Here is an 18,342-nt window from a genome sequence, read left to right as displayed (position 1 = left end):
ACCCGAGTTCCAGCTTTGCTACTGACCAGGAACCCCAGTGGAGACAGGCCATCTCATGGAGGTTTTCGTGAGGACATGGGGTCTTGAGTAGACCATCCATAAATGCTTTCCTGGGGGTCCGACATGATCCCTTTCTCCACTTATTTCTCCTTCTTTTGGGGGCGTTTTCTAAGTCACATCAGGCGTCAGTCTGTGTCCCACTACAGAATGAAGCATTCCCAGTCCTTGGAACAGAACGGGGCACTCAGGTCCTCAAGTGCAATCTCTGTGCTTCAAGTGCAGGACCAGAGTTCTGGTGTGGGAGACAGGGGCCCATCCTTAGGGTCAGCGGGAGATGCGACCGTCGGGCCATGGTCAGGGTAAGGAGGGCCGAGTACACGGGAAGGAGGCCGCCGCCAGGAATCGGCCCACCGGCTTCCCCAGCGCGCTCCGGGGGAGCCGTCTGGCGGCCTCTGCGCCGGCTCGCTGGCTCATTCATTCAGCAGAGCCTCTGCCCAGTGCACTGTGTGCCCGGGAACCTGCCGGGAAGGGTGCCAGCGCCCGGGGGCCGCGGAGCCACTCGTGCGAGCACCGAATTACGACGCAGGGAGCGGGGCAGGGGGCGCGGAAGCGGCCGGCCGCCGGGGCCAGGCCTGCGGGGGAGGAGACTGACTGTCCAGGCCAGCCCGAGGGACAGGTGGGTGGCGGCGGAGCGCCGAGGCGGGCGGCGTGGCGACGCGGGCTTGCCCTCGGCCGGCGCGGCGCGCGCCTCCTGCGCTGCCCTTGCGCTCGCGCCCCTTCGCCTGCGTTCCGGCGGCGGCCGCGCACCGCTGCCTGCGGGTCGGAGTAGGCCGCCCGCCCCGCGAGGGACAGCGTCAGCCCGGGCTGGGCCCTGCAGGTAGGTGCGGCGCCCGCCATGCCCAGGGCCGCGTGGGGCCAGGCACCGGGGCCCGGGCGCCACGGGGACGCGCGGGGTAGTGGGCTCCCCCGGGGCCCGCCGGGTCGCCCGGCTCGGGTTTCCTGCCTTTGATCTTGCTGTGTATCGCCCGAGGGACAGTTATTTATAGACCCGGGTAGCTTCTGGACGGCAGGGCTCTTCTGACTTTGCTCGTTTCTGTTCGAGATGCTTGTTTGGGGGCTGGAAACCGGCTGGTGCCTGGTCCCCGGCGGGAGCGTGCAGGACAGGGCTGCCAAGGCAAGTTCCAAATCGGCTGCATCATCCTGTGCTGTCTTCTTGAACGCTCGGCTTTTCGTTTTAGGGCCTTTCCCACGGTCTGTCCCGACTCACACACCTCCTCCGCTGCCACCTGCCATTTTATAAACAGCCCTGTGGGGACGGAGTTGCTTTTTCCTACTGTTATATTATAAGCCACTTCCAATGCGTTTGAGCTAAAAAGTGGAGTTTGCATAAACTCTTAAACATCACAAGTTGACGTGGAAAGCAAGAGGCATCAAGGGAGGGACAAGCAGATTCCCTGAATCATGGCTGGAGACATACTGGGTGCTTGTGGAGAAACAAATTCAGTGAATTTATGTTCTCGTAACTGAAGCTTGTTCTGATGGCCGGGGAACGTGGAGGGATTACACAGTGCTCCTGTTGTCCCACCGGAGTGTTTCCATCGGACTTCTCTCTCCAGCTCCATGACAGTTCCAGTATGAGGGGTTTATAATAAGTACTGTTTCTCCCCTTTTAAGCAGTGATTGGCTCTCCTTAAGTACAGAAGTCGCAAAGAAAATGTTCAGGCTTGCTGAGGGACAAGAGAAAATGGTCATTATGTGAGTCATCCATTCCTTTCCATCACTTTCTCAGCCACCGGTGAGGGTGCCTCTGCCCTGGGTGGCCCACAGCATCTGCTAATCTTCATCTGTGCTTTGCCTGGTGACACACACACTTCCAGGGGCCTTGAGGGCTTTACTTTAGGCTTTGACCCTTCAGTCCCTACATTACCCACTAATTCCTCCCCAGCAAATCTTTGGGGTCAGATATGCTCCACCAGGACCCCACTCAGTGATGATCAAGCTGCAGTTTGTATCAGAATGCTTCTGTCTTCTCTCCTGCACTCTGAGGCCCTACTCTTAAGTTCCAGTGGTCATGGAAGCAGCATGTCAGGACTTGAAGCCAACTTTAGTTCACATCTCACTCACCCGGAGACAAAATGTTGCAACCTGCAGGAGTTCAGGTTGCAGGGACTTCTGGCACTGACTGACCTGCCGAGGACAATTTTTAGGCAGCTGGGCTTTGCCATGCCTGAGACAGGTACGCAACTTCCTGGGAATGAGACCTCTACCTGCTTTGTGTAGACTATCAGACCTGAGTTTCCTGCTCTGTTCAAAAGAGGTACAGTACTAATATGTTTATGAAGGACATTTACGAGGACAAACTGAAGGCAACCTGCCCTCCTGCTCCAGGAAGGCCGGGTGAATGTCCGAGTGGATTGTTCCTGATCACCGTAGTCATTACTCAGCCTCGTGAACCTCTTCTCTTTAGCCTCACTGCCAGCTCCAGGTGAGTGCTGTTAATTCCTGCATTAGAGGGGCACATGCCTACAGTCTCAGGGCCACCCAGTGTGTTCATGTACATGTCGTTGGGTCAGAGGCAGCCTCTAAAGCCAGGCTGCCTAACCATACCCTGTGTTGTTTCACTGTGCAGATTGCAGCTCACACACGCTGCATCTTGGGCTGCCCGGAAGGGTGCACAGGCTAATGCTTTTTTCATATTGCTTGTGAATGTTTTAGTTAATTTCCACATTCATTTATTTCACTTCCAAATTTGCCCCTCCCAACCCCTTTAAAAATGAAAATTGTTCAAGAAATTGGACCAGATCCTTAGGAAGACAAGGCTGTACTGGGAGTGGGGCTCATGATCTGCAGTTTAAGTTCCCATTTCGTGAGGTGGTTTAGACTTTGGAAGCTGCTGAGGACTGGGGAGAGGGCTGGAGGTAGCACGGTGGACCCACTGAGGGCATAGGCTACTAATCACCCACCTGGAGCTCCTGTCTGGTGGCTGGCAGATAGTGACACCCCTCTCCTGCCAGGAGCTGAGTTTTACTTGTCTGCGGTATAGAGGACCCCTCATCATTATCTGCTGAATGAAGATAAGTTGCTTCTAATGGATGTTTTGAGTACTTTGCTCTCTAGTATCCAACTTAGTAAAAGAGAGAGCAGTTCTACCTCATTGAACCAATGGAGGTATGACCAGTTTGTTCCAAAAACCTTTACTGAGCATCTACTTTGTGGCCTTCCTTTTTTTCTTTTCTTTTTTCCTTCATAGTTGAGAGACTAGGACCTAGAGAGATGAAACAGTTGGCTCAGGACCACATGGCTATTTAGGAACAAAGGGAAAAAAAAGAAGTGCTAATGAAATGAAGTAGGAGGTCATTCTCTTATGTTTTATAACTTTTTATTCTGAAATAACTTTAGGCTTAAAATAGAGTTGCCAAAATAGTACAGAGAGTTCTTTAGACCCTTCACTCAGATTCCTCCAGTGTTAAAATCTTATGCAACCACAGATTTATTAAAAATAACACATGAACATTGGTGCAGACTTCAGATCTCACCAGTTTCCCTGCTAATATTCTTTTTTTTCTGGTCCAGGATTCAATCCCAGACAACACATAGCATTTAGAGCCTTTACTTTTCATCTTTGAATCCTGCTCTACTTGAAGTTCCTGAAAACAGTAATGAATTACTGATGTTCAGCTAATGCACAGAAAGTGCATCCCACATCTTTTCTGACTTGCAGGGTGCTTTTGCATTTCTGAAGAGTAATTTTCCCTGGCAATCTTATACATCCCACCTGCAGCTTTTTGATTGTGTCCACGTTAGGCACAGTCACAGGCAACCGTCTGATCTGGATACAAAAGACTGTCCTCAGGGCTGGAAGTGGTGCACCTGAACCTTCTGCCACTCTTGGATCTTGGGTCCCAGTTCTGTTGACTATTGTAATGTACACTCATTCTCAGCTGTCAGTTGTTTTGTTTATTCAGTTAAGGACTTTGGAACCAGAAAGACCCAAATTCAAACCTCAGTTTCCCTACCAAGTTGTGGGACCTAGAGTAGTTCACTCAATTGCTCTAAAATTCGATTTCCTCGTTTGCAGGATGGGGACAATAATAGCCACCTTGCAGGGCCTATAAGTTTGTTTTATGCTCTTGTAACAAAATAACTGGAGGCCGAATAATTAGGATAAAGAAAAGAGGTTTATTAAGCTCACAGTTTCGGAGGCTGAAAGTCCAAGATTGGGCAACCTTGTTTGGCTTCTGACGAGGGCACCTGTGGCTGCATCACGTGGCAGGAGGGAAAAGCAGGAGCAGCAGGAAGGAGAACAGCTCTGTGCAGAGGGGCAAGCACATGTGCGAACTGGCCTGGGTCTTGCGAAACTGCACTAATGCCCTTTGAAGGCAGCACAGACAATGACCTAACCACCTTCCCCTAAGCCCCACCTCTTAAAGGTGCCACCACCTCTTACTGCCATCACATTAGGACCACATCCGATTCATAGCACAGGGTTACAGAGAGGACAGAATGTCCACAGTGAGTGGCACCAGGCCTGGTGGATGGAACAGGAGTGAGTGGATGAAGGGGTGGCCAGGCTTTATGGGTACAATGGAATGTCCTGAATGCCAGGCAAGAGCCCCTGAAGGTCCTGGTGGGAGGGACAGGCACTGTAGTAGTTTCAGAAAGGGATCGATGGGATTGACTTTACATAGTCAGATGTGGGGTGTGCAGGAAGAAGCACAGCAGTGGGGGTCAGCCAGGGGGCCATCGTGCTGGTTCCAGTGGGAGCGTGCACGGGAGAGGGGTCCTGTCAGCTGATGTAGAAACAAAGATGTGGGGGCAAGGGAAGGTCAGGGCTCCAGATGACTAAATTCTGGGTCCCTGTGATGGTTCCTTGGTTATGAACAGAGATGAGAAATCAGAATAAAGAGAGAATTTGTGGGAGAAAACGGGTCTTGGTGTATCCATGCTGCCTCGGTTTGAGATACCAACAGGGCATCCATGTGGAGGCGCGTGTGGTGTGAACGTGGCAGAGGAGCTGGGAGGGGCCAGAGGTGCACTGCAGGCTGCGCTTCACGGCTAGAGGGGTGCAGCTGAAGCCCAGCGGGCGCCAGGATCCCTGAGGAAGAGAACGTGGGTAGGGCCAGAGGTTGGATCTGTGTTCCCCAAAATCCCATGTATTGAAAGCTTGGTCCCTAGTGAGGTGGGTCATTGAAGATGATTGGATCCTGAGGGCTCTAGCCTCATCAATGGTGGATCCAATGATGGAGTCATGGTTTCATGGGCTACTGGGAGGTGGTGGAACTGTAGGAGGTGGGGTCGATTTGAAGAATACTGGTCCCTGGGGGTGTGTCATGAAGGTCATGGCTTGTTCCTCTCTCTCTGCTCCTTGGCCACCATGAGAGGAGCAGCTTTGCTTCACCACACTCTTCCAGCATGATGTTTGGTCTCACCACAGGCCCAGAGACAATGAAGCCAGCTGACCATGGACTGAAGCCTCTGAAACCACGAGCCACAATAAGCCTTTCCTCCTTTGTCACAGTGATAGAAAGCTGACTTTCTCCTGGGGCAGACTCACTCATGCCCTGGTTCAAAGAAGTCAGAGGCAGGAGAGACTGAGACTTGGGGTGTGACGTCGGCTAGGGCTGCACTGACAAATACTATGTGCTGTGTGGCGACGGCAGAAATTCATCTTCTCACAGTGTCGGAAGCTGGAAGTCCAAAGTGAAGGTGTCAGCAGGGTTGGCTTCCCCTGAGGCCTGTCTCCTCGGCTTGTAGACAGTTTTTCTCCCTGTGTTCTCTTAGTTGTGCCTTCACCTCTTCTTATAAGGACACCTGTCACACTGGTCTAGGGCCACCCTTATGACCTCTGTTAACCCTGATCACTTCTTTAAGCATACCATGTCCAAATATAGTCCCATGGACAGGCAGTGGGGGCTGGGGCTTAAACATGTGAAGTTTGGGGGAGACAATTCAGCCCATAAACACAGTAATGGAAACAGGAATTTAATTGTGACAGAACCCAAGGGGAATGTTTCAGAAAGGACAGGGGCTGGCCACTGGCCTGTCTGTTCCTAGGCCCACCCATGCCTCCTGCCACTTCCCTCTCTCCTCGGATTCGCCAGGCAAGTTCCTCTGCCATAGGCTCCAGGGAGGTCCAGCTGCCCTGGTGAGGCAGAGGAGTGGAGTACTCTCCCTCTTCCTCCCTCTGCTGGTGCCTCCTGTAGCACTTCTTCCTGTGGCTCCACCTTCCCCAGGACACCCTGGCTTCCACCAGGTGACCCTGGCTGAGCCACAGCTCTGGTGCGCCCTAGCCTAGGGGTAGCAGAGGCCATCTGCCCTTCCCTGGCCCGCCCCACGGTCCTGCGGCTGGTGTTTCAGCAGCGTCATCATCTGCAGCCAGTTCTGCATGCTAAATCCCTTTTGTTTGACTATCTAGTGGTTTCTGCCGACTGGTGGAAACACCACGGGCAGGAAAGCCAGAGGCTCCGAAAGAGGGGAGGGAATACATGGAGAATGGCTAGGTCTTTAAGCACTGGGGGCGGGAGCCAGAATGACAGGGATATAAAGAGGGAGCTCTGCCAGCCTGATGGGTTATACCAGCTCTCCTCAGGTTTTCATTCGTAGGTACTTGGGAGACGGAGCCATGTGAGTACACTGTGTTTGAAGTGCTTATTCATCCTAGGCTCCTCCCCTCCTTTGGTTTTCTTTCCATTGGAATTCCTCATATATTCTAGACATGCATCTTTCTTGGTTACTTGTATTACAAATACCTATTTCATTCCAAAGCTTGCCTTTTTTTTTTTTTAAATGTCTTTCAGTAAGTGGAAGTTCTTAATTTTAATGTATCATCCTTTTCCTTTATAACTATTGTTCTTGGCATCTTGATTAACACTCCTCTATTTTGAGGTCAGAAAGAGAGTCTATCTTCTGAAAACTTTAGTTTTGCTTCCCATATAGAGATTTCTTTAAATCATAACTTAAAAAAAAAAAATAAGGGGCATCAACTCAACTTGTTAATTGTTAAGGAGCAAAGCAGGTTGGACATGCAGCTCAGTGTTAGTGTCTGCCTGACGTGCACGAGGCCTGCGTTCAATCCCAGCACTGCACAAAACAAGAAAATAAAAAAGCAAAGCAAAACCAGGTTCTGGACTCTCTTCATTCCCACATGCCATGCTTTCCCCATCTTTCTCTCCTTTCTTTTTCCCCTAATTTTTCTTCCTTCTAAAGTGCATCTTACTAAACTATCTTTTAAGATGTATTTCTAAAAACATCTTTTTTTGGGGTTCCCCACTTGAAAATACTTTGGCCAGGCTGTTATTTTCCCTCGGTACTTTGAAACGTTCTAGGGTCTTCTGAGATCTCTGACTTTAGAGATGGTGTTTTCTTCCTCAGGTTGCTTTTGAGACTGACCCTTCCTTGATTGCCTTCAGTTCCTCTCTCTGTCTGGGGTTTGCTTTGTACTTATTTTGTTATTGGGGATTGAGCCCAGGGGCACTCTTTTTTTACTCTATTTTTGAGACAGGGTCTCCCCCAGGCTGGCCTTGAACTTGTGCTGCTCCTTACTTGGGAGTCACCATGCCCTATTTGTACTTAATATGTCTGGTATTTTGGATTATCATGAAAATAAACCACACATCTGACTTACTTAAAAGCGAGAACTGCACTGTAGGAGGGAAGTAGGTCTTGAAGACGTCCACCTCACGTGTTCCTGGTCCCTGACTGCAGCCCAGGAATGCCCGCCCTCTCCCCCAGGAGCCTGGTCACCAGCAGGGAAGCAGGGTCCTGTGTGGCGGGTAAATAGGGAACAAAAGTCCCCTGAATGCCCAGCAGGGGAGGGAAAGGTGGCCCTCCAGTCATGAGACTTCAAAAGGCTATTTGAAAGGGGTCACAGTGTTTGCTAGGAAAATATTTAGGCTCTTTAATTTGTGGAGAATTCTTTCTGCACCTAGCGCTGTCTTAAATGGAGGGACAGATTTCTTTCCCCTCCTTGGTGGGCACACCATGGACACTCACGTTGGAATATTCATGGATAGGATTACAACTGTTCCACTTCCATTGGAAGAGATCCTTGAGGGAGATGTGCATAGTGAGGTCCTGGTTTCAGACATGAGTCCTTAAATTTCCTTTTTAGGTATTTCAGCTGCCTGATTATACAATCCTTAGAAATCTAGCAGATTTGATTTATCAGCATCGCAAACCTGCCATTCTCTTAGATGTCTCAGTACTGTTTATAAACTTAGTATGACTTCAATTTAAAAGTGCCCATTTCAAATTATGTTATAAGGCTATTTCTACAAGAGTGACATTTTCTAACACATTTCAAGTGTATATGATACCAAACATGCATAGATGCCTTATTAATCCAGAAGTGTAAGTTTATGGTTTTATTTCAAGTTTTTTAAAAAGTCTTGTTGGGGATTGGGGATATAGCTCAGTTGGTAGAGTGCTTGCCTTGCAAGCACAAGGCCCTGGGTTTAATCCCCAGCACTGGAAAAAAAAAAAAGAAAAGAAAAAAGTCTTGTTGGATTAGAAGGTGAAGGCTCTTTAAGAAAATGCTCTGTTCCCTGATAACTAGATCATTTACCATCAGAGATTTTGCAATTTTTCCCTGAGTCTTTAATGGGACAGTGAAACCTACTGCTTGTCTGTAATCTTGAGTGATCACTTAGTCCCTTCTCTGGATTCAATTATAACATAGTGGTCTTCCTTTTCTACAGGGAATTCATTCTAAGACCCCTTGTGATGCCTGATTGCAGATGTTTTTTTCCTATACATACATATCTGTGATAAAATTTAACTTATTAATTGGGCACAGCAGATTAATAGTGAAACATCAATCATAAAAATATTGTTATCAGAGTGCTAGCATCACTATTCCTGTGCTTTGGAGAAATAAGGGTTACCTGATCACAAGCACTGTGACACTTCAACAGCTGATCTAGTAACTGAAGTGACAAAGTGCCTAACAGGCAGGTAGTAGATAGTGTGAATACGCTGAACAAAAGGATGATTTTGTTCATCCTTTTGGGATGGAGCTGGATACATGAGATTTCATCATGATACCCAGAATAACATACAATCTTAAAGTTAGACTTGCTTATCTAGAATTTTCCACTTAATAGTTTTGGTTTGCAGTTGGCTGTGGGTAACTGAACCTGGGACAGGTGGAGTCTGGGATGTGGGGAACCGCTCTACTCCCTTCTGCTTGCTTCTAGAAGCCTGCAGTTCCCACACAGGCCAAAGAGTTCTCAGAATGGATTTAATGTTTGTGATCATTGGACCTAATGAAATCTTCTACCATGTCATATTTTTAGGACCATCCAACTCTTAAGGAGCCTTAAAACCAGATCTGACTAAATTTTGGTTATCTCCCGCAACTCTCCACTCTGTGATCACAGCTTCAGGGGCTTTTTGTATTCATGTCTCGGTGGGTCAAAGACTCCCTTCGAAGAGAAGTACTTGCAGTTTACCCATGTCCATTAATACAGTGAAAGAATCAGCACTACACACATAGCCAAGTAGCGAGACTCAACAGTGACAGCTTTCATCCTGCGTTCCTTCAGAACATCTGAGCTTTTGTCAAGGACCATCATGGACTCGTGGCTCTTCAAAACTCTGACCTATTTCAGTTTGATACCGAACTGGCCTAACTGGGCTAGAGCAGCACCTTGGGGTTGTTTCCTGTATGCTTTGGTCCTATTTCTATTTGAACCATTGCTGCTTTCCTTCACATCATATCCTGCCTTATTTATTTCTAAACACGAAATCATCCCCTTCTCCAAGGAAGTCTAGTTACTTTTAATGGGGAAAACTGCAGACATCCCAGGATCTGAGCACCAGGGTGCACTTTGGGATAATGTTACTCTGAGGCCATTTCAGTGAACAGACCTAGAAAAGAGAATTGTTTGTGTATTTATTTATTTACTTGGTACCAGGGATTGAACCCAGGGACACTTTACCACTGAGCCACAACCCCAGTCCTTTTTATTTTGAGACAGGGTCTCACTAAGTTGCTTAGGGCCTTACTAAGTAACTGAGGCTGGCTTTGGTCTTGTAATCCTCCTGCTTCACCCTCCTGAGTCACTGGGATTATAGGCATGTATCATGTCACCCAACTCTTAAATTCTCTTGATGCTTTTAATTTTAGCAATTCTACTTTTTTTTTCTTTTTATTAAGATCTTTTTTATTTTTACAGACTGCATTTTGATTCATTGTACACAAATGGGGTACAACTTTTCATTTCTATGGTTGTACACAATGTAGATTCACACCATTCATGTTAGCATACATGCACATAGGGTAATACTGTTTCATTCTACCATCTTTCTGTCCCTCACCCCCTCCCACCCCATTTTCCTCTACACAATCCAAAATTCCTTTATTCTTCTCTTCCCCCTGCCACCTCCCCTTGTTATGTTGTCATGCACTTATCAGAGAAAACACTTGGCCTTTGTTTTTTTGGGCTTGGCTTATTTCACTTAGCATATTTTCCAACTTCATCCATTTACCAGCAAATGCCATAATTTTATTCTTTATGGTTGAGTAATATTCCATTGTGTATATATACCACAGTTTCTTTATCCATTCATCAACTGAAGGGCATCTAGGCTGGTTCCACAATCTAGCAATTGTGAATTGAGCTGCTATGAACATTGATGTGGCTGCATCACTGTAGTATGCTGATTTTAAATCCTTTGGGTATAAACTGAGGAGTGGGATAGCTGGGTCAAATGGTGGGTTCATTCCTGGTTTTCTGAGGAATCTCCATACTGCTTCCCAGAGTGGCTGCACCAATTTGCAACTCCACCAGCAATGTATGAGTGTACCTTTTCCCCCACATTAATGCCAACACTTATTATTGCTTGTTCTTGATAATAGCCATTCTAATTGGAGTTAGATGAAATCTTAGGGTGGTTTTAATTTGCATTTCTCTAATTACTAGGATGATGAACACTTTTTCATATATTTGTTGGTCACCTGTATATCTTCTTCTGTGAAGTGTCTGCCCATTTTCTTAGCCCATTTATTGATTGGGTTCTTTGAATTTTGGGTGTAAAGTTTTTTAAGTTCTTTATAAACTTTGGGGATTAGTGCTGTCTGAAGTGTTTGTGGAAAAGATTTTCTCCCACTCTGTAGGCTCTTTTTTCACATTACTGATTGTTACCTGTGCTAAGAAAAAACTTTTTAGTTTGAATCCATCCCATTTATTGATTCTTGCTTTTATTTCTTATGCTTTGGGGGTCTTGTTAAGGAAGTCTGGTCCTAAGCCGACATCATGGAGATTCGGGCCTACTTTTTCTTCTATTTGGTGAAGGGTCTGGGCTTAATTCCTAGATCCTTGATCCATTTTGAGTTGAGTTTTATACAGGGTGAGAGATAGGGGTTTAATTTCATTTTACTGCATATGGATTTCCAGTTTTCCCAGCACCATTTGTTGAAGAGGCTATCTTTTCTCCATTGTATGTTTTTGGCACCTTTGTCTAGTATGAGATAACTGTACTTATGTGGGTATGTCCCCCTGTCTTCTATCGTGTACTATTGGTCTACCTGTCTATTTTGGTGCCAACACCATGCCGTTTTTGTTACTATTGTTCTACAGTAGAGTTTAAGGTCTGGTATTGTGATACCTCCTGCATCACTGTTCCTGCCCAGGATTGCTTTGGTTATTCTGGGTCTTTTGTTCTTCCAGATGGATTTCATGATTGCTTTTTCTGTTTCTGTGAGAAATGTTATTGGGATTTTAATTGGAATTGTGTTAAATCTGTATAGCACCTTTGGAAGTATGGCCATTTTGATAATATTAATTCTGCCTATCCAAGAACATGGGAGATCTTTCCATCTTCTAAGGTCTTCAGTTTCTTTCTTTAATATTCTGTAGTTTTCATTGTAGAGGTCTTTCTAACCTCTTTGGTTAGATTGATTCCCAAGTATTTTATTTTTTTTGAGGTTATTGTGAACGGAGGTATTTTCTTCATTTCCCTTTCAGATGTTTCATAGCTTATGTATAGAAATGCTTTAGATTTATGAGTGTTGATTTTATATCCTGCTATTTTGCTGAATTCATTTAGAATTTAGCAACCAGTCCCTCACTCTCCACCACACTCTACCCCATACTCTGGATTACTGGTCTCACCACTTCACTGTGAAATCAGTCAGGTCTGTCTACAGTATCCCTAAGTCTCATATCAACACCATCCAGTTCATCTACTTTCACTTAACATAGTTACGACAATCATGTATGTGCAATCTCTAGACAAACATGCCAGTTCTGCCTCCTGTCATTTAATTTCTGATGGAATCTACACATCTTTACACTACTGGTAAATATGCTTTTACTTATTCCTGTCTTGGTCTTAAAACTTTGAACAAATATTACATAAACTGTGAACACTTAAGATCCTATCATCTTTTAAAAACATGTAACATTCCCTTATCAATTCAATACCATGTTACATATTGTTCTGTCAAGACTTATAGTGAATAAATTCAAATGACTCTCCCAGTTAGCATTACCTTGAGGTGGCACCAGGAGATATGTTTACTTTTTCTGAAGAGAAATCAAGGAGGTAGCCACTATTTTCCATTTCCCTATGATTAAAAAAGACTAGCACACTAAAGATAGGATCTTAAGGTTTTATGTGTAAGTATCTTTTTTTTTTTTAAAAAATGTTCTCATTAGTGCATTATAGTTATACATAATGGAGTGAAATCATCTTTTAAATTCACATCTTTCTCTTTACAATTACCATAGTTTTATTTATAGAGACAACTCTGGTATAGAACTCAAGGTCCTCTGGATAAATATCAAACTTCTAAGAACAATAAATAACTCTAGAAAAATAGCCAAAATGTAACAAAATAAAATACAATTAATAAATTTCTTAGCCTCATTATATAATTATAAGGGATCACTTATGAAAGTTTAAGGGACATTTAATAAAACATTTTCCTATTTGGAAAAATATTCAAATTTCAAAGGAAAACTATTCATGTTGTATAGTTTATTTTTTTCCAACAAAAGCCTCATGATTTCAGTTCACTTTTTTTTTTTTTTTTTGAGGGCATTTTCTCAAACAGATTTTTTTTTAATATGTATTTTTTAGTTGTAGGTGGACACGATACCTTTATTTTATTTTTATGTGGTGCTGAGAATTGAATCCAGGGCCTCCTTGCGTGCTAGGTGAGTGCCCTACCTCTAAGCCATAACCCCAGCCCTCAGATGGCATTCTTGAACTCCTGGGATCGCTGAATATCATTTTAAATATCATTTTGGGCTGGGGAGATAGCTCAGTTGGTAGAGTGCTTGCCTCGTAAGCACAAGGCCCTGGGTTCGATCCCCAGCACCAAAAAAAAAAAAAAAAAAAAAAAATCATTTTAAGCTTGTTTTTAGCATTCCAACATGGTGATGGAGGCACTGGATTCTTTTATCTACAGACAGAGACTTTAGCTGCTAAGAATGAAATATTCAGTTACAATATTGAAACTTCAGCATCTACCCAACACTTCCTGCTGGACTGGGATTTTAATTTCAAAAACAAAGCATCTTTCTCAGCTCTGGCCATTTGTTGAGAGTGCTGAGTACTTTCCAAGCTCAGAGGAGTACTAAGGTCCCCTGTGGAGGAACTGGCATCTCCTTGAGGGGAGGGAGGGGTTGGACAGCTCTCTCTGGTGGTGACATCCTTTTGGCTGGCACTCTGCCTTGTACCCAGCTATTTATTTCCAGGCATGCCTTGTTGAGGGCTGACTAGCTCTTCGCAGGAAAGCCAGTCATTCTGGTGGGTTACCGAGGGGTGCTTCCATGGCTGTTGTATTCTGACAAACCACAAAGGCCTGCTTTTAAACTCTGAGTCTGTTGCCTTCTCTTCTACAATGGTCTGGAAATGTCTGGATAAGGTCTAGATCAACCCAGACCCCGGTATAATGAAGGTGGACTTTAACAGTGCTTCTCAAGCTTACTGTGTTTGTGAGTCACCTGGAGATTTTGTTAAAATGCAGATGTTGACTTTGTGTCTGGTAAGCCCTGGGATTCTGCATTTCAAGTGAGCTCCCGAGTGGTGCCGATGCTGCTGGTCTATGAACCACACGTTGAGTCACAAGGGCCTAAAGGACGAGGATCAGGTACATCCCTCCCTATAAGAGCATTCCAGGTCTTAGTTTTGTACCTTCTCCCCTTCTCCTTTGCTACCTGGGGATGATGAAGATGATGAAGCTAAACTCTACCTTGAGGGCTGGGGATATAGCTCAGGTGGCAGTGCTTGCCTTGCAAGCACAAGGCCCTGGGTTCAATTCCCAGCACTGCAAAAAAAAAAAAAAAACCAAAAAACTCTACCTCAACCCTCTGAAACATCAAACGAGGTCGTTTTAGGTAGGGATCCTAAGCAGAGCTTCTCATGTGACGGTTTAACCTCTTACTGTCCCTGCCATATCTGTCCTCTGTTGCTTCCCTAGGCATGAGTGGTATCAGTGCTCTTCAAGCCAGGTGTGCTGGTGCACACCTGTAATCCTAGTGACTAGGGAGGCTGTAGCAGAAGGATCTCAAGTTTGAGGCCTGCCTCAGCAACTTAGCAAGACTGTTTCAAGAAATAAAAAGGGCTGGGAGTGTTGCTCAGTGGGAAAGTACCCCAGGTTCTATTCCTAGTACAAAAAAAAAAAAAAGAAAAAAAAAATCACATTAGTGCTCTTCAATTCACAGGCTGGAAAGGGACCCCTGATTCTTCTTCTTAGTTCATGTTGAACCATGGTGATCCCCATTCGTTACAACTTGGAATTCATATACAGGATTGACTCTAAAATGTAATTTTCCCATGTGTTCTGAGATCATGGCATCTTGAAACATGTGAGGGTAAATCTGGACAGTTTCCACAGGCCAGGTGTAGGTACGGCGTCTGTGGAAAGGTGAGGTTACAAGACCCTTAAATACTTGGAAAGACAGGGATGTTGGTGACATTCAGGAAGAGATGACTTGTCCATCTCTAGGAGGGTGAGGAGGTGGCTCTTATCACTGTAATCTAGCAAGCTTCAAGGAAGTTTGAAAGTAATACATTTAGGATTTAAAAGTCTGGTAAATCTTTTTGTCTACTAATTTCTGACCTACAGTTTGTGTTATCATGAAGAGGCTGAGTCCCTCCTCAGAGTACTCATTCCTTTCTCCAATGATAGCCTCTAGGGAGGTGCAGGATATGGCTTTGGTCCTGCCTATCACTTATTCTGACTTCTATTTCTGGTCCACAGCAATGCTTATTTTGTTCTTTAGCCCAGCTATTTCTTTCTGGACTCTCTTTTTAAACCTATTATTACTATATGCAATGGAGAGAATTACTACATCACCTGACCAGAAGTCTGGGGTTCCAAGTGGGTATTCTACACTGTTGTGTTAAAGCAGATGGACAAATGGTCAGGATACTTTAAAAATCCATCCTTGGTTAAGTAAAGATGTGGGCGTGGGTGGACCTAATTATTTTCACTGCATTGTGCCACCTACTTAGAGAGGGCCAGGAAAGCAAACAACTCAAGACCTTGGCTGTGCTTCACAAGTGTCCAGGGCACTATTTACACACTGTCTTTGAAGAAGTGAGGTTCCACAGGAGAAACCTGCCAGTGATAGTAATACTTATGGTTCCCTGTGAAACAAGAACACTGATGTTTCCTCTTTCTACTGATCTCAGGATACTCACAGATTGGTAATCCACAAGTGGCAAGAGCACCTTGTACAGCCTTTTTGATGCTGACCGGTCTTCAATTTCTGTTCCTGCCCTTAAAAGAGAAAATTATTGCATTTTGTCAATTTATGTCATCTACCTTATATCCCTCTTTGCATGAAGGATTAACGTAATCTAATACAAACTGCCTCACTTATTTCCCCAGCTTGACTGGGTAGAGGTCGTGTTAGCTCTTCGATTGCTGGTATGGAACCGGTTAGCAAATGTAGGCTATTTATGGGAGAAATATATGATGGGCGCCTTTCTCCATCTATAGCCCACCCCTAAGAGAGGAAGACTGGCCTTTGCTTCATCAGGTCCAGCATTCACTGGGAATGTAACAACCCCCCAACCTACCTATCACACTCCCCTTCCCCAGAACACCTCCCTTTACATTACCCCCAACTTCAGGAGGCTCTCCCTGTCGCTTCCATTGCCTTGTCCCTCTTCCCACCCCACCTCCACGATTCCTCTGCGGGTGCAACCTCAGCCTCCCAGCAGCCTCCCTCCCATCCCCGCCTTCAGTGCTGGCCAGCCCTCTCCGAGTCCCTGAGCCCCTCCGGCTGCAGCCTCTTTACCCTCAACACCCTCCAGGTCCTGACCTCGACACCTCCCGCCCTGGGAGCTTCACGGATGTGCCCGCCCCCAGCTGCCTCCGCGAGGCCGTGCTCGCCGGTTCCTCGGTCTCCGCAGTCCAGCAGCCCGGCCCCCGCCCCGCCCGCCCGCGCAGCCTCTCTGCGGCGCGCCTCTTCCGGCCGGCGGGCGGGCGGGCGTCCCGGGCCGCGGGCGCCGGCCATGCTCATCACGCTGTGCTACCTGTACCTGTGGGCGCGCTGGGGGCGCCGGCCGGCCGCGCTCGTGCGCACCACGGTGCGGCGGCTGCGCGCCTCGCGCTGCTCCTTCACCTTCTGCGGCGCGGCGGCGCGGCCCGGCGGCGCGCGCGTGTGCCTGAGCCGCGGCGGCCGCGTCTTCTGCGTCGGCGAGAGCCAGGTGGGCGGCGCGGCGGGGCGCGGGGCGGGGCCCGGGCCGGAAGCGCCGCCGGCTCCGCGCGAGCCCCCGCCGAGCCTGGCTGGCGGGCGGGCCCGGGGCCGAGGAGCCGAGCCGGAGCAGCCGGCCCTGCGCCGGTCGGGCGTGCCCGCGCCCCTGCGCTCCGCATCCTCGGCCCCTGCGCCCCGCATCTCCGCGCTCGGTCTTGGTTTCCCGGCCAGTGCTTGGCACGGTGGCCCCTGTCCAGCCGGCCCGGTCACCGGCAGGGGCGTGGGCCAGCCGGTTGGTCGCTCTGCAAGGGAACAATGGTTCTTTCCGATCCGCTCTTTGGGGACATGGACCTGACTTCACAGTGCCCTTCTAAGCAGATTTTCATGGGCATCACAATACCGCTTTCACTAACGTGGAGAAGCGTTTTGCTTTTAGTTTTTTGCTCTTTCCTCTTCCTTCTGGAAAGTTGGCTCACTTTTAGCATTAAAATGAGATTTTTTTTTTAAAGGATATTTAAACGTAGGTAAACTCTTAACACCCATAAAAGAATCAAAGCCTTGTTCCATTGTTGAACATTCTGTTGTGACTGTGCTTAGGTGTGGGATGAAATTGTACCGGTAGTAAATAAAAGATACCCGAAATCAAAAATACAGTATACTACAAAACACTGAATGAGTTTACTCAGGTCTCCTAGGAATGAACAGAGCAAGTACCAGCCAAGTACCACCTGGACCCAAGGGGAGAAGTTCATCCATTCCATGCAGTGACCACCTTAGGGAACCTGGTTGAGGAAAATAAAATAAAATTGCAGAGTGGGTTTTACTACTGTAGCGGCTTCTAGACTAGATTTACTTTAAAAATTTCTGTTAGGGCTTAGCTCAGAGTAGAAATTTTGAACATATAAAAAGTTTGAGATGTAAATGTTTAATTTTTTACATAGTTTTACTTTTGAACATTTTCATGACTTTATTGGGCCTCTCTAAACTTGATTAACTGATGTTTCTGCTCTTGCCTACCTCCTGAGCCCCAAGGAGGGGCAATCATGCTTTCAGGGATTCTGTAACATGCTGTGCACCCCTCTTGCACAGTTAGCTTTGCTGAGATACAGCTCCTCTGTTGAGGATTGGAGCCTTTTGTGGCTGGGGTGGTGGTGGTGATAAGGCACCCTTGGGTTTTAGTTTTTTTCCCCCGCTCCAGATGTACCTTGTTTTTGGTAGGCTAAAAAACCTTTTAAAAAGTTTTTTTTTGATGCTTCCTAAAGAACAGCAAATTGATTTTAAAAGGTATTAGCCCACCAAAAGCAAGGCATCAAAATCCAGAGAGGCTCAAGTCTATTATGTAAAGGGATGTGGTATTTGCATACTGTGCAAATCCTTGTGATATTCAAATTTTTTAATTAATTAGTTAATTTTTTTTGTGGTGTTGGGGATTGAACCCATGACCTTATGCATGTGAGGCAAGTACTATATCCCTGAGCACATCCACAGTCCACCAAATTGTTATATATAATATCTAATACAATGTAAGTGGTTGTAACTGTATAATTTTTATTACCTAAACTAGCTAATAATGACAAAAAAAGTGTGTACTTGTTTAGTACAGACATAATTGTTCATTCAATTTTTTTTGTTTGTTTGTTTTTTGGCTTGAATCCAGGATGTAGAACCACTGATAAGTAGGGCCCAA

General features: G+C 46.2%; 1 protein-coding gene and 1 long non-coding RNA gene across 9 annotated transcripts in view; one reads left to right on the top strand and one right to left on the bottom strand.

Annotated features, from left to right (window-relative positions):
- Positions 1–618: 618 nt before the first annotated feature.
- Hlcs (holocarboxylase synthetase) overlaps positions 619–18,342 on the top strand; it is a 179,716-nt gene continuing 161,992 nt past the window's right edge. For 3 of the 8 annotated variants that reach the window (XM_047563333.1, XM_047563332.1, XM_047563329.1), the window contains exon 1: positions 619–877. Coding sequence is in view for 3 of the 8 variants with exons in the window: in XM_047563326.1 (XP_047419282.1) it covers positions 16,474–16,668 (195 nt within the window). In the remaining 5 variants the exon portion in view is untranslated. Of the gene's footprint in view, positions 878–1,238; positions 2,486–16,427; positions 16,669–18,342 lie in introns of those variants that run through there. The other 5 variants (XM_047563326.1, XM_047563327.1, XM_047563325.1 and 2 more) reach the window with 2 other exon arrangements.
- LOC124992506 (uncharacterized) lies at positions 14,323–16,652 on the bottom strand. Its single transcript, XR_007110140.1, has 3 exons — positions 16,501–16,652; positions 15,655–15,733; positions 14,323–14,865 (listed from the first exon to the last, which is right to left on the bottom strand). It is a non-coding gene; the product is annotated as an uncharacterized LOC124992506 (long non-coding RNA).

Source organism: Sciurus carolinensis, chromosome 9 (genome assembly GCF_902686445.1).
Source record: "Sciurus carolinensis chromosome 9, mSciCar1.2, whole genome shotgun sequence".
Lineage (NCBI taxonomy): Eukaryota > Metazoa > Chordata > Mammalia > Rodentia > Sciuridae > Sciurus > Sciurus carolinensis.
Note: the sequence above shows the minus strand (reverse complement) of the source record. Positions and strands in the feature narration are given on the sequence as shown.